This window comes from Phalacrocorax carbo, chromosome 3 (assembly GCF_963921805.1).
Source record: "Phalacrocorax carbo chromosome 3, bPhaCar2.1, whole genome shotgun sequence".
In the NCBI taxonomy this organism is placed as follows: Eukaryota; Metazoa; Chordata; class Aves; order Suliformes; family Phalacrocoracidae; genus Phalacrocorax; species Phalacrocorax carbo.
The window spans coordinates 73,818,509-73,834,690 of record NC_087515.1 but is presented as its reverse complement, the minus strand read 5'-3'; the positions used below and the strand labels follow the sequence as shown (position 1 = coordinate 73,834,690).

The 16,182-nt window shown below is 37.0% G+C and overlaps 1 protein-coding gene across 9 annotated transcripts in view; it reads right to left on the bottom strand.

The window, feature by feature from the left end:
* FAM184A (family with sequence similarity 184 member A) overlaps positions 1-16,182 on the bottom strand; it is a 78,852-nt gene that overhangs the window by 2,740 nt on the left and 59,930 nt on the right. For 2 of the 9 annotated variants that reach the window (XM_064447392.1, XM_064447393.1), the window contains 8 exons: positions 12,242-12,454; positions 10,928-11,081; positions 10,371-10,498; positions 9,118-9,302; positions 8,485-8,631; positions 5,424-5,541; positions 4,632-4,736; positions 791-993 (listed from right to left, as the gene is read on the bottom strand). In XM_064447392.1, coding sequence (XP_064303462.1) covers positions 791-993; positions 4,632-4,736; positions 5,424-5,541; positions 8,485-8,631; positions 9,118-9,302; positions 10,371-10,498; positions 10,928-11,081; positions 12,242-12,454 — 1,253 coding nt within the window. The remainder of the gene's footprint in view (positions 1-790; positions 994-4,631; positions 4,737-5,423; positions 5,542-8,484; positions 8,632-9,117; positions 9,303-10,370; positions 10,499-10,927; positions 11,082-12,241; positions 12,455-16,182) is intronic. The other 7 variants (XM_064447395.1, XM_064447396.1, XM_064447397.1 and 4 more) reach the window with 6 other exon arrangements.

Sequence of the window (16,182 nt, the reverse complement as noted above, 5' to 3'; positions counted from 1 at the left end):
GTGGTCTTTCTCATGAAACCAAAACAGAGGGTAAACAGCCAACTCTGGACCATTGCTTTAAGTTGCCAACTCAGAGGTAAGAGATCAGCACCTACTAAACATGGTACAGCACTTCAGCGCGTTTCATGTGAGGCATGTAAGGCCAAGAGATTAAAATCCTGCCTCTAAAGTGCCATTTTTAAGTTCCTTAGAATGGTTATTTTGTGAGAGAATTACTTGAGACTTTAATGCCGGCTGTGATTACTGGAAGCTCAGCATGAAGCATCCCAGCATGCACATTTCCTGTTGCTGTAGGAAGGTTACTCCTATGAAACAATCTGATATAGGTGAGGAAAGGGGAAACACAAAACATTCATGTAGCACAGAAAATAGTTTTCTTACATAAAACCCATTATCACATCATACGGAATAAAAGAAATTCTGTGCTCATATCGATTCCTCAAAGACAATCAGTAAAACAAACATTTAAAACAATTGTTCATATATGTAAACAATTGGAAGCACATGAGCTCTGTTAAAGTATCTAAAGAGGTTTTCAAAGTTCATGACTTAACGAAAAAGTGAGAGAATACTTCACATTTCAACAAGGCCTACAATAAAAAGGAATACTATAAAGAGGTTACAAATATAATGTAAAAATTAAAAATGCCATAAGAGTACTTGTACCTCTGAAAGGTTCATAAAGCGAGTGGGAATTCAGCTCAATAGGAATGCAAAATTTTCCTGAGTTAAGCGCAAAAAAAAGGAAAAAAAAAAAAAGAAAAAAAAAGATTGGTGAGGCAGCGCTCACCTCAAAAACGTCTTGGGCTCTTTGGGTGGCACTGGCTGTGGTAGTGGTTTGCTGCTGTTGAACTCAATATCGTGGATGGGTGAGTTAGGAATGGGGTCCAGGCGGTTAGGATGTCCATTGCCCACCACTCCGCTAGATTCCAGGGCACTTAGATTGGGGACACTCACAAACCTGTTTGTTGATTTATCGTTCTTCTTCTTTTGCTGCATTAAAAATAACAAACATAAGGAAGGCTTCTTGCACCAGGACAGGTGAGGAAATCTGCAAATTTAAAAGTTGTACTGATGGCTAGTTTGGGGGTTTCTTGAAGGAGAGCAATTGGGACAGATTGGACTATTTTTCCTAACTGTAGTTTTAGTATTTGCTTCGACCAGAACTGAACACCACCAATTTTCACAGAAAAATCAAATTTCTGATCAAGGTGATTAAGTTATTAAGACTTGGTGTAATAATGAATATACTATTATATGAGATCTTACAAGACAACATTTTGCTCTGTTTCAGACACTGAAGAGAAGGAAATTTTCCACAAAATTGTCAGTTAGTCTGTTAAACCTTTCACATTTACATAAATCTTTTCCCCATATCAGTGGGACAGCTCTGCTGTCAAATGCAATTCCAGCAGTTGTCAGTGACGAAAGAAGTTAATCTCTCCAACAGGTTTCACCCCATCACTGAGGCAGTTTGGTAACTGGAACACGGACCCTAGTAAAGCAGCTACGTTTCTTTTAAATCAATTACGCCCTCCTAGTTAGCAAGCATTATAGCAATACTGCTAAAGATAAAAAGATTATTGTACAGGAGTTCAGTTTCTTACACCAGGACCAGGCCAGGCTTCTAATGCTACTACAGCTGCCACTTTTAGGCACCAGGTGGCACAACTGAACATTTTTCTTTCCCTAATACTCTCCATACTCCTACTGATAGTGTTTCAAGGGACTCAAAATACTAGTGTCTTTTACTTTCGTGTCACTATTTTACTCTCCATAACACATCATACAAAGGAATCAGTATGTATCCCCTCCACTTTTATGGATATTTTCATGTAGAAGGATGATACAAATCATTCTGTAGCTTTTTAAAAATAGCTGTGTGACAGAACACCGTGTGTATTTTCTGACTTCTATCAAATATTCTATGTCCGCAATAAAATATTAACATTAAAAAAGCCTTATTTCCAAAAATAGGGTTTTTGAATGAATGGATTCATTTATTCTCATGAATTATCTACCACTTGAATACATAATAAATGCTTTCATTCAACTATATATATGCAACTCTAACAAAGCAGCTAGGAGAAAAAAAAACCTTAAAGGGCTTATGAACTACACAAATTGGAACTAAATAAAGTGGAAGACAAGTGGAATCTCATGATGTTCCTATATAATATTTCCCAGCAGAATTCCACTTGAAACAGAAAAGCTGCTCTATTCGAGGTGGGCACAAGTTCAAACGGAGACAGAGAGAGTCCTGTTGTTTGTTTGTACTTTCTTCTGTTTAGCTCTCTGCTAGCTTTGATTTCGGTGCCTGACCTCTCCAGGCGTGACACATGCAAATGCTACTAATTGTAGCCACAGTGGTGGCTGTGTTTGTCAAAATACAATTAAAAACCCCAACAGTCTAACAGAAAGCTATAATAGAAAAAAGTCTTTTTCATCACAGTGAACGATCATCAGCTGCAAAGGATTAAACTAGGATTGTCCCTTACACTTTACTACTTCTGTAGTAGCTGAAGAAGCAAGAAATAGCATTATGGTGGAAAAAATAGTTTAGTAAAAGTAACTGACTCTATGTAAAATACAACTGCAAGGTAATATACACTGTATTTAAAACTGTGTGTTGAACACACTGTAGTTAAATCTGTGTGCTTCATAGGTGGCTCATTTCTGGAAAATGTATATTATCCACATAAGTTCTTAGGAAAATACTACAGTTTATCTCTTATTCTCTATAAAACAATCTATGCTTCTGAAGCAGTCAAATCTGGAGAGACAAAATTGTGTGTATTGTTTCCATGAAATTCATGCAAAGTGTTAAGAAACTTCAAATATAACTGAATGTAATACTAAACAGATCCATTGCATAAATCAGAGAAGCTGTAATACATCCTGCAATGGCTGTAATTCTGCATTAATATGCAAAGCCTGTAGTAACCCATAAATTCTGTCTTTTTATTCCAAAAGAGGAAAGAGAATGAGATTTTCAGTTTCTTTGTAATTCATTCTCCAACAACACAGTACGTGTGTTGACAAATAAAGTAACATAGTCCACAACTCATGAAATGAGAGATCAAAACGTTCTGGCATACCATACGAGATGGTTTTAAAGTCTAAACATGATAGAAGCACATTATAAAAATATACGAATTATCACTATGGAAATCTGATGTTGAAGTTATTTTCCCAAACACTTCAGATTTCACACAAAACACAGGCTTATATATTTGATGGTTACATTTCCCATCCTAATGAATGAGTGGTTCAGACAAACTTCCAAAATTTTCAAACAGCCTTTATCACATAAGACCAAAGCATTCAAATTGTATCTGGCAGCCCTGGTATTGTCTCTGCTGGGCCCAAACTAAGGTCCTTTATGCAGTTATGCATAGAAGTAAGACATCCGTAGATAAGCTTGCGAGAGCTGCTGGGCTGCTGAAAAATGTAGAATACTGACAATTTGCAGCAGAGTTTGTGCAGAAGTTGGAAATCAGCTGATCTGATGTGAAACTACAGTAAGGCTCAGCTAAATAACACAGCCTGATCTCAAATAATGGAGCCAGACCTCCTTTTAAAAAAGACAGCTTGAACCTTGATCACTAAAGCTCTCAGGCATCTGAGCTGCTCATGTGGAGCCCCTTGGGTTACCCTCTGCTTCAGAACCCTCCCGAGTTCTTCTGCCTCTACAGCAGGGACAAACCTCTCCCCTCTCCATGCAGGTGAAATAACCTATGGGTTATCACAAGGAGGAAAGAAATGTCCAAGGACTGATTCTTACTCCTGAAGTGGTGGGAAGAAGTAGAATTAAGGTTCTCTACCACAGTCTGTTCATCTTCCTCAGGAAAGAATGCTGCTGGCTTTTGAAGTGACAGGGAGGCTACTATGCCTTCTTGTACAGTAGCCTTCACTGGCTGCCGTTCAGCAGGATGGAGAGAACTGGCAAAGGTTGCTACTGAAGTGTTTTCACTCCTATCCCATATGGTGACAATAACTGAGAAGGCTACAGACCTACTTCTGTCTCCTGCTGCCCCCACAGTCCGTACCTGGTTCGTCACTCCAGTTCTCCAGTATTACTCTGTCTTTCTCCATTCAGGCTCATTCCACGCCCTTCCCATACTCTTCTCCTTCCCCTTTTTACCTTTATTCCCTTCCTTTAGTTTACCCTCTCCTGCTACCTTTCTAATGTTCTTCCATCCTGAGCACCACCTGAAAATGAAATTGCCCTTGCACTTTCCAAAGTAACCAAGGAAAATTACGAAACTAAACCTGGTTACGGGAGTCACTGGTCTCCATTAAATGCTGCAGTCCTGCCCTCTGTTGCCTTTCTCACTTTTCTGGTTTGATTTTGCAGTTTTGTGAGAAGCAACTGTGTTTTATGTCATACATGTCTAGCAAACTAAGGCAACGGTATCAGTGGATCTCTCAACCACACAGAAGAAACAAACCTACACAAAAATAAGTAGAGACAAATGGAAAATGATGTTCCTTGTTTGGAACATGTCTTTTAAGAGTGATATATGTATACACGCAGGCACACACACACACACACATATTTCTTCTTTTTACTACATCCTAAGTTTAGGTTTCTTTTTCTGCACTTTAGCAATGAAGTCCATGGAACATACCTTCACCAATGGATTAATAACACCAACATTAGGGCTTGCATTAAACATTTTGTTGTAGTTAGTCTCCCTGTTAACTAGCTCCAGCTGATAGAACTTTTTGTCCTCCTAAAAAGAAGAACAAATAGAAACTTCTTTTTACGCATTTTCAATCAGTTAGTGGCCAAATCTGCCTACAAAATCATCTCAAATAAATTTATGGTTGCGTTTCTAAAGGAACTGGTAATTCTGAAAAATTGCATTTCATATTTAATACTAAATCATTTCTATTTACGCAGTTGTGTTGCAGTTCCATACTCCTGAGAGTGAGCTTAGCGTAATGGATTATGCACTGGGAAGGACTCAGTATAGTTAACTTCTGATCTCTAATTTGAATTTCCTCACTCCTCCTTGCCTCTGTATCAGGATCTAATCAGACTAACCTGAGTCAGGGGGTTGTGCTCTGAATTTGGGAAGCTCAGTGGATCAGGAAATTGGTCTTAGAAACCTCACAGAAGAGACTATTTCTTGTATTGCTTACATGGCTGGCTTATTCCAGGATAGGAGATAGGAGACGTCTGATCAAGGTCATACTGAAATTTTTTTTGTAATAACGTATTATGCTTAACTGTGCAAATCTCTCTGTATCTAATCAGTTTTACTATTATGAGTCATTGGAACCATTGGAATAATGTGTTAAAGAATATTAATAGCATGCTAGCAGGATTGGTTCTTTAAATACGTTTCAAACACTTTGAATTAGATTAACTTTTATATCTGTCAAGATATTAAACCAAGAGAGCATAAAAGTCTTACAATCAATTTCTTTATGAGTTGGTCCCGCTCTGCAATTAGGTCTTTCAGTTCCGAGATAAGCTGCAAGTCTTCTGGTCTTGATTCTCTGTTTTTATATTTTTCTTCCATTTCTTCTAAACTTTATAGGAAAGAATAATATCCCCTTTAGCCTGATCCAGTGTTAAATGAAGAGTGAATAGTTACATCTTTCATTAGTACAAAAGAGAGTTCAGGGAGTAAAAACAGAAGATGACTTTCTTACCACCTTGAAGTAAATTAATTTCTGTGTTACCATTCAGCTTTACTGAGTTAAAAAAAAAATCAACAATAACCATAACCTTTCCTCCAGCAACTAATAATCTGGGCAAAATTCTAGAAACTTAACATCCTTCTTGTGCATGCAGTACTAGGTGTTTGAAAAAAGGCCTGTTGGAAGTGAAAATAAGGCATTCAAAACCATAATATGGACAGTAGAATTACAGAAGACATAGCTAAGGTTGATTGTTATGTAAAATATAGGCCTGCATTGCATTATACTTAAATTTTAGAAGCTGGCAGTTCCTTTCTTGATGAGGAAAAAAACCAGTATAATTGTTCTTTTTATAGGTAACTACTCTGAATAAAGATGCACGCTTGTGATACGGGAGAAACTGGATAGACAGACAAGGCTGGCACCGTCTTCCTCAGTTCAGGTGAAACAGACTGGGACAAAGGTATCCAAGAACAGTAAAGACTAAGAGGTAACTAATTCCTCTCCACAAAAGCAACTTAGTACCATCTGAGTCGAAATATAGGAATGAGCTGCAAAAGAAAAGCAATAACACTTGGATATTAGGATATCTGGATTAAGAGAAATGTAACAATTGATACAAATTTGAAAAAAATAGGAGGAAATTAGAAAGGCCTGGTGGGAAAGCATTAAAGGAGAGAAGTGAAATAAGCCAACAGAGAGTAACTGTACAAATAACTGCATAAACCTCCCTGTTTTTCTTTTTTCTTAAGAAAAAGTTCTGAAGACATGACAATTTCAAATGACTGTATCTCTTTGAAATATAAATATAATGCCCGTGTTGCTAAACACTGTTCCAAAGGAAACCACTAAAATACTTGTTTCACATATTCAGCTCCCATGTAGATTAGTGAACCAAGTTTCAGAACAGATTCAGGAAATTTAACAAAGTTAAGGAAAGAAGAAATTTTTTTTTTTAAATCCCAAACAAACCCTGAGAAAAATCTATTAATTTAAGGTGTCTAAGCTCAACCTTAATTCCACAAGACACCTGGAAGTAGACATAATTTCTCACTTTAGATAAATATTTTCGTTTCAGAAGCAGCTATGTGATTTTTACTTTGAGTTGCATCTGAAAAAACAATTCATATTAAATTATACTTATAACCTTCAAATAACCTGTACATAATCTGAGGAGATTATATAATGTATTTACATAAAACGTCATGAACGTGACCAACATGATTGTTTTTATTTGCAGAAAAGGCATTTGACTCAGCAGAACAGAAATATGCTCAGCTGGCTTAATTTTGGTGTGAACATTTTATGCTGGGTTAAACTATTGTATACAGATCCCCAGAGTATAGTACACAGTTATGCACAGCTGTCATTTTCAGATATTTCAAAGAACTGGGGCTTTTTTCTGTTTCAAAGGGGTAATATGTAATTTAAAGACTCTAGTTGTAGAGCTTAATTAATGATACCCACTCTCAATTACTCTAAGATAGATTCTCCATTTCATAAATGTTCACAAGGCCATGCTTTAGGTGAGGCTGAACCCAGAAACAGTTATTTAAGAAACAGCCACATAAAACTCTTCTATTGTTCTTTTTTGGTTTACCTAGTTTCCTCTTTTGACAGCTCCTTGCTTCAGTGGAATTAAGGAGAGATAACACACTGAAAGCCAGGTCAGGGCACCCTGGGTAATGTTTGCTGTCTTTAGGCCAGTGGCTGCTTCCTTGCAACTCTAAGTTGAGCAAGAACCAGGAGTAGGGAACCAACTAAATTCAGAAAATTTCAGGACACTGAAAAACAAACAACCTAGCGGAGAAAAAGTTAGGGTAAACCATTCCAAAACCTAATTCTGGTGGCTGCTCAGGGGCATGTTTCTCATAGACAAATGCAGTAAACAGGAGGTAGTTTACACCTAATTTTCTCAATGGCAAGTTACGACATTTATCAGGACACAAGAGCGTGCTTGTGGATGATTACAAGGGAGCAAGAACTACAATTTTACATTCATCTTATCTGAAGATAATTTCTGAGTGCTCATTATCAAGAAAGAATTACATGCATTGTCCATTTTTAATTGATATTTACATAAAACAAGTTTTCTGTCATATACTTAAGAAGCAATTATTTTTCTCTGCCATAAACCCGTTGTGCTGCAAATACAAGTCCCTCAGCGACAACCTTGTGTCAGGAAGCCCTCAATGCGCCTCAGCCAGAAACCCTGACCAAACGGGTTACATCACAGACAGAGATAAAGAATGAAGGATGTGGAAGACAGGAAAACACTGGCTAGACGACACACTACTACACCACTTCTGCCCAGAGGTGGTCTAACCCCAGGTGGCATTTTGACACAGAGACACTCTAAGAATCCTGTGACCGTTATGCTCATCTAATCCATTTCAGACACTCGTTTTCCTTATGTTAGCAAGCCTGAAAATGTTTGCATCGCTCACGTGCTATGATCAGACTTCTTATTAGCAAATATTGTACTCTTTATAAACTTGAAGAAACTCCTGTGTTCTCAAAAAAGATGTATTAATGTTTGAGAAAAAAACCATTTGAAATAATGTTTTCTCAAATTTTCTAGTAACTGCACAGATTTAATATCTTTCCTACCTGAAATCTTTTTGGTCTCAAATCCCTGGCAATTTATCTCACTAAATTCCCCTAAAGCTTATAGAATTGTGTTGCTTAAAGAATGCAAGATCAGGCCTCATACTTGATTGAGGTTTTTGCACATCTGTGTCTCTGCAGTATCTTCAGCACCTTACGGACACCAGAATAAACTACTCACTCAAACGCAGCTACATACAAATTTTTTAATGCAACAAAACTTACGAAATTTGTAAAGCTGAATTAATTTCCTTGAGCAGCTCTTGGGTCTTATTAAAATCTGCCAGCATGCTTTGTTTCTCTCTGATGTGATCTGATGTCAACACATCCAGCTCTTTCTCATGTTTCTTGCTTAAATCTTGCTCATGCATCCTGTTTAATTTTTTTTTTGTTAAAAAAAGAGTTATTCTAAAATCAGACATGTTTGTTCATCATGATTTTCTGCCATGCTTCTAATGGCTTTTACGCAATATCAAACAATACAGAAGGAATTACTGATTCACCAAAATCCACGGCTTACTGTCCTGCAATCTTCTAGCTTATTTCATGGAAAATGCATCTCCTTTAATGCTTTTTTAAATAAACAAACATAATGAATTTTTAAAAAACCCAAACACCAAAAACCAACACTTGAGCAAACTGTTACAACATGCCAAAATGTATCACTAAAACGCAGCTTAACTGTATGGTAATATTCACTAACTTCAGTAGTAGTGGGCATAGATTTTTCTAAAGAAGGCTAAATGATACATAACATCACTTAAGAGGATAAACTAAAAGCTGCAAATGGTAAAATTTCTTAAGTAAAACAATATGTGAAACAATACACATTTGAGTGTAGAGTGGAAAAATTCATACCTGATCTGTTGGTTGGATTCACTGCGTATTCTAAGAACCTCCTTCCCTTTAAACTCTAATTCCTTGGTCAATGCACTTATATTTTCATGAAGATGCAGGATCTCTTTGTCCAGTTCAGCTATATGATGGTCTCGGTGTCTCAGTTCATCCTGTAGGTCTGATATTCGGCATAAAAATTCTTTCTCCTATGATATAAGTAGCAGCGTCAAAAAATATTTTAAACAGACTTGGGTCCCAGAAGCACAAGACTTGCTTTTAGGAGATAACAGCTGAGCAGAACTTTCAATTCAATATTTTCAGGTTTTAATGCTGACATGCTGACACTAATTATAATTAAACAGCAGTGTTTTTTATTGTGTACAAATACAAACAAAGAAGAAATCAAAGTTATTTAACAAACAATTTCCATCTGCGAGAAAATTTAAATCCCGTCACTGTCTTTGCCTGTTAACATTTGTGTAGCTCACTGCATTTTCCTTTTGCCCCACACACACAACAAAAAGCCAGATACCGCTAAGAACCAGGGAGCTGGGCAGCTGGTGTTTTCTACCCCTTCAGCACACAATATAGAGAAACTCTTTTTCTCTTTACAGCCCCATACAATGGGACAAAATGGCCCAAGATGTATGCCCCGCACCAACCACCACTACGATACAGAAGTCTCCTGTCTTATGTATATAAGGGTCATAAATATCTCACAGCAGAGTACGTGCTGAATAGTTTATATAGTATTTATACTATGTCTAATAAATGGATAAAAGTAATTCTCTTTGCATAAGAAATTCCAATGAAGCTTACATCTGGGAAACTCAGCTGGAACCCATCCCTATGGTTTTGATAATGATTCTCCTCAGTTTAGAAAAAGTCTGTAATAAAATCAACCTTTTTCAGTTTTCTATTTCCATCTATGCCGCTTCTTAAAGCTTCACAATAATTAATGACCATATAGTTTGCACAGATAGAAAATCAGCAGATATTTCAAAGTAGTTTTAGGAATAATTGTGTTTTGTGTCTTCATGCATCCAGGAAATACAAATATATCCTAATGCACAAATTTTATAGGACATCTTTAAGAATAGACCTTTAAAAATAACTCTTTAGGTGAACTGGTAGGGATGCATTATCTGCTGGTGCTGGCTGACTTTGAAGGATTACATATTTGTTGTTTGTTCACGAGCGTTCTTGCCTCCAGCTAAGAGAAGATGAATACTGATTATGCAGTTCTACAGTCAGTTGCCAGCAATGCCTCCTACCTGTCGCCTGCCGAGTTCTATATTTCTTTCAAGCTCCATTTTGGCTGCTACCAGTTCCTGTTGATGGTTGTGCCTTAGCTGGTCAATGGCTGCTGCATGTTGATGATTTAGCTCTGAGCGCAAGGAAGCTAGTTACCACAAACAAAAAGAAAAGTTTATTTTGCAAATGTTTACATTATTTAAAAACAACAGCCCAGCTTTGTCAAGTACTGCTGCTGACCTAACACACTGTTTGCACCAGCTAAGCGACTGTCCTGTCATTCTATTCCAGTTACTTTCTGAAACGTTCTCCAGCATGAAATTTGGTTGCTTACTCCTTCCGGAACACCTTAGGGGTAAGATTTTTCAAAAGTGAACAGTTTGGACTTGCCTGTTAAAGCTTACACTGATTTTAAGAGGAACAACTAGGTCAACATCGAATGACTCTGAGATACACTATAGCGTTACAATGTACATACATACATATACATACACACATACATATATATATGTGCATGTATTTTGTATGAGTAGAAATAATGGTTTTGGACCCACTTGCAAATGTGAAAATAGTATACCTAACATAGCTTTTCCTTCATCCTCCAGCTCAAATCGTAGAGTCTGAAGTTCCTGTTCCATCTCCAATTTGAAACCTTCCATGGCTTGTTTATGCGTTTCTTTCAGCGCCTGAAGTTCTTCCGAGTGCTTCTGTTGTAAACGTTCTTCTAACTCCTATGAAATCAAAATTGACAAAATTTATCCTATACCAGCTTAGGGAATTTATAAGATACTAAAGAATAAAAAACTAGCAAGAAAAAGCAGGCACTGGCATGCTCTTGGAATTATTAAAAGTGTACTAATATTGCTCAGATTTTCTTCTCTCGCTAAGTTGTCCTACTGCTATATTTATTCTTTTCAGTGGCTGATGGTTATCAGGATTACCTCTGCATACAAGCTCTGTTCTGCTCACAGTTGGAAAAGAGAAAAAAAAAACAGTCCGTGGATATATTTACAATATCAAGAAATGTGATAAGGTGCTGATCCACAGATGGGTCTAGTGTGCACGTAATACATGTTTGGTGAGTTTTGCTCCCCATTGACACCCATGTTTTTTCCCTACGGAAGCGTATGAAGCGTAACGTTCCTGGTGCACATCTTGCAGTTTCTGTTTGAACAAAAGAAATCTACCTTGTGTGCTGCAAGATCCGTCTATGACGTCAACTAAAGTACATTAAGTGGGGAAAGTGGGAAAATTGATTGCAAAGGTACACCCTAGATCTGAACTGAAAAAAAACTTAAGACACACACCCTATTAAGTACCACAGGCTGCCAAAATGTCAATTTTAAAGCTGGTTTAGTCAAGGTTTTAAACAAATATATCTCGCGTGTGACATTGTTCTGGATGTGGAAATTATCTTGCGAGTTGCAGAACATAGTTGATGCAATTTTTAACGTAATGAAAATACAAAATATTTCCTGTCAATTGACAAGAAATATCAGAAGACACATGCAAAATTAGGTAGCCACAATGGAAAATACAGAGAAGCCTATTCCAAATCAAAACTAGAATACAATGTTATGGATAACAATGTCAAACTAGTGTAAAGAAATGTGTGTGTTGACAATCATTCCACACATATCTATACACCTATATACATATACGCATATACTGCTAGAGTATAAAGCAAGACATGAAATGCCACCAGTATTAGAGATTATTTTTAATATGTCTTAATCAGATTTTACTAGATGAAAATGTTACTATAAGACATCAGCTGAGAAGGAAATTCAGCAGTCATGCAGATACTTTTCTTTACTAACTCCAACTGTGTGCATAAATTGCTAAAATGGCAACATTCTCTACATAATTCAGAGCATCCCCATGAACGTGCCTTTTGTTCCTGTTCTTTTGTTTCTTCCATGTTTTGAAAGGCAAGGATATGGGCTTCCTGGAGTGACTTATGCCTTTGCTGATGCTCCTCTTCCAATTCCTGGATCTCCTGAGTCAGCCTCTGTCGCTCTTGACTGAACTGGGCTTGTAGCTGCTGCAAAGAGCTCTGTGACTGGGAAAGCTGCATCTCCAGATTCTGCTTCAGCAAGGAGATCTAACCCACAACAGAACAGCAAATATCCATTAGTCATTAATACTAACAGCAACTCTGAAAAAAACATCCAAAATAAGAAAACGCTTGAAATTTTAAAGCCAGACGTTGACTAAAAGACAGACAGGCAATGTCATCCATCTACTGAATTTGTTGTTAATATTATATCTCAGAGATATAATAATTACATTTAAATACTTTTGAAAGAGTTATCACATCTGTCAGTTCATATTACAGCACTACCTATAACACAATTTTTCATGGCCGAATTATAAAAATCTAGTTCTAGGTTTTGTATAAAGATCAATAAAAATGACACTATCAAGGTCTGAAATCAAACACTTGATTGTTAAGATAAACTGTTCTTCAGGGGAACATCACATCGATTCTGTAAGGAAAATCCTGCAGTTGATGGGGGAGGATAGTCTGTGACATTTAGATTGATCGATCTTTGTATCTTTTGATGTGATACGGTCCTATCTTACTGGTAGTTTTATCATTTAAAAAGAAATGGTAGCACAGCACTCTACAACACAAATGTTACACTTGACGGATTCCCACCCCCTCACTTTTTATTTGTTAGCTCAGTATTACTATGAGAGTGATTTTTCTGCTGGTTTTCAAGATCTAAGATCTAAGCAATCTGAGTCACAAATACCCATTTTCTTAGAAATACCTGATTTTACAGATGACAGTTTTCACCCAACAAGCATTTTAATACACTAGAGTACACCGTACTCCTCGAAGAAGTCCCATTTTCTTTTTATAATAATGTTATACTTTGTTCTTCACATCATATACCATCTTTTCAGACTGAAAATACTAAACCTGCATTCCCTTTAGAGCCAAACATGAGAGAGATACCCTCCAATTCTGGAAACAAGATTTAACCAAAAGAGAATTTTACTACAGTGACTCAACGGAAGGAAAAATAAAATTTCCATGTAACAAAGAATTTGAATCAGTAAGGATACTGATTCAAGCCTCAGAGCAGTACATATAATTGAATTATAAATGAAAGTCTGATAGTGTCATTTGATTCAGCATATCTTAAAATTAATTATGACAAATTAGTAGCGACATTGCACATCAATTTATTGATTTGTAGAACATTAAAACCCACCACTTCACAAAAAAATTAATAGCAGCATACCAAGGACAACTTGCAGCACAAACATTATTGTCGAACATGTGGGGTTGTTTTTTTCAGAAGGACACAGCTTAAGCAGATTTGAAAAAAAAAAAGCTACTCTTAAAGGAAAATTAGCACTAAAACAAAATAAGCAAATTAATTTGAATGAAATGAGCATGGCTTGTTGTATTTCAAATACACTGTGTCTTTGTGTCTGGGCATATGTACTCTACCTTCTAAGTATACTATATCAATGGTATTTTACTTCAGGTACCTTTGAAACAGATGAGCTACAACTGAAGGAGTATAGTGAAGTCCTATACTACATTTTATAATCTGAACTATACATGTAAAACCTTTTACTAAGTACATTAAGTATAAATGTCACATACAGATTGTACAGTGTCAGACCAAAGGTTTGTCTGATCTCCCATTCTGCCTCCAGAAACGGCCAACCTGGGCTACCCGGGGAAAACACGGCCGAGGCATAAATGCAGGGATCTTGACTCTACCAGCATCCAGCAATCCTTCCTAAACCAGAAGAGGTATTTTGGGGCAAATTTGTGTAAGAAATATTAATTAAATACAGCCACTATCTGAATCCATAAAAGCTTTTAGTATCCACAGTATCCTGTGCCAAGTTCCATACAGATGTGCCAATTTAACATGATGACCTCTAATAGTTGTAATCGAAAGGAGTCAAAAGAAGTTCCCTTTTCATTTAGTCTATCCTACTCATGTTTCTGTAGATCTCCATAAGTTCCCACCTTACGCCCTTTTCCATACTAAACAGTTTTGGCTTAATGAGTCACTGCTTCTAAGAAAGCTATTTCCTATCTATCGTCACATTTCTCCTCCTTTTGCCCCTTTTCTACTATTTCTTTTTAAGACCAAAACAGCATAAGGTATTTAAAGTAAGAGTAAACTCTGGTTTTATATAGTGGTTTATATGGCTTTATATATTACATTCTCCATTTCTCTCCTATATTCCTAATGTTTTATTTGCTTTTGTGACTGCTACTGAGCACCAAGGTAATGTTTTAATGGAATTATGTATCATGGTCCCCAAATCTACTCTCTAGTTGTAATAGGTCAAGGTAAGGTTCATCATTTTACACAAGAAGGTAGAATTTTTTTTGTTTGTTTTTTTCCTTGTGTATCACTTTGCACTTTACACTGAATTTCATCTGCCGTTTCATTGCCAAGTCCTTGGCTTTTTACAGCTATTCTGTAATTCTTCAAACAACCTGTTCTTCCCACCCTGAGTAACATTTTTAAGCTGCAAACCTGCCCACCTTACTTATTCATAAACAATGCGGAAAAGAAAACATGTTGAACGTCAGCGTAACTCCACTGATAAGCTACTTTCACTGTGCTAACACTGTATTTAGTACCTATCTTTCAATCAGTTACTTATCTATACAAAAAATTCCTTCTCGTATCATGGAGTTCTACTTTCCTCAGAAGCCCCAGGACTTCTCAGCTGATCTCTTTCAGCATACCATGGCCAGGGCTGCCATGCTGCTCAGACAACCACATATTGTCCTTTCTCTTAAACCCTAGAAACTCACGCCACTGATGGGAACTCTATACACAACTTACTCCTTGAAAATCTCATACGACGGAAATCCCACAATTTTCACTCAGGTCCTCTTCCTCCTCCTCCGAGTGCCTGTGGCAGAAACACTGAGAGATTGGACAGATGTTCTGTCCATGTTTACTTGTCCCTCCCACCATGTTTCTGTCCCTCAGGTTTCTCACCGTCGCCCTGTCCCATTCACCATGGCCACCAGGAGGTACAACAGTAGGGGCAGTCCTGCTCAGTCCTGCAGAACCTCAGGTAATTTAATCATCATACTCTAAAAAGCCTTTCATGACAACATTCAAATGGAGTCGATCATGGTATCTTAGCCAAATTTTTATTAAGATGACATGAAAAATGTATTTTTGGCTTGAAGTTAAATCTGTCTCTCATGTAAGTACCTGCTCCAAATTCTGATAATTCTCAGTATATAATTTCTAAACATTTTTAGCCTGGGCCAAGGGCAAAACAATTTTCATTTCTTGGAAATGCAGAAAACATTTTAACTGAGATGACCAAGAGAAGTCTGACATCTGGCCAGGAAGCCATCTTAGAAGAGATCAGGAATACCCTTCTCAGGAGCAGTTCACACTTCCCTCAAATTAGACTGACTGCAAAACCACAGCCTCTAGAGAAGCCTGTTTGCACAAATAGACTGTATGGAAAATAGAAGGACAATGAGGATTAAATGAGTCTAACAAGCATAACAAGCGTTCTAACAAGCTTAGTCTACCCTTGTAATAATAATGGGTGTTTTTTGTTGAAAATACATCAAATATTAGAGATCTGACAGCTATTTTTAGAAGAGTACATATTTTTAAACATTACGTTGACTACTCAGTACATACACTGATATCCTTAAGAGCACATTTTTGAAAACATTAATGTCGCCCTTCGCATGTCTTTGGAGCATCCCTTCTATATACTCCTGTACTGAGGATTCAAAAGAAAACAGTTCTAAGCACTATTTTCTGAACTTTCAATACTTTTATCCAAAGCTTTCAGCACATTGAAAAC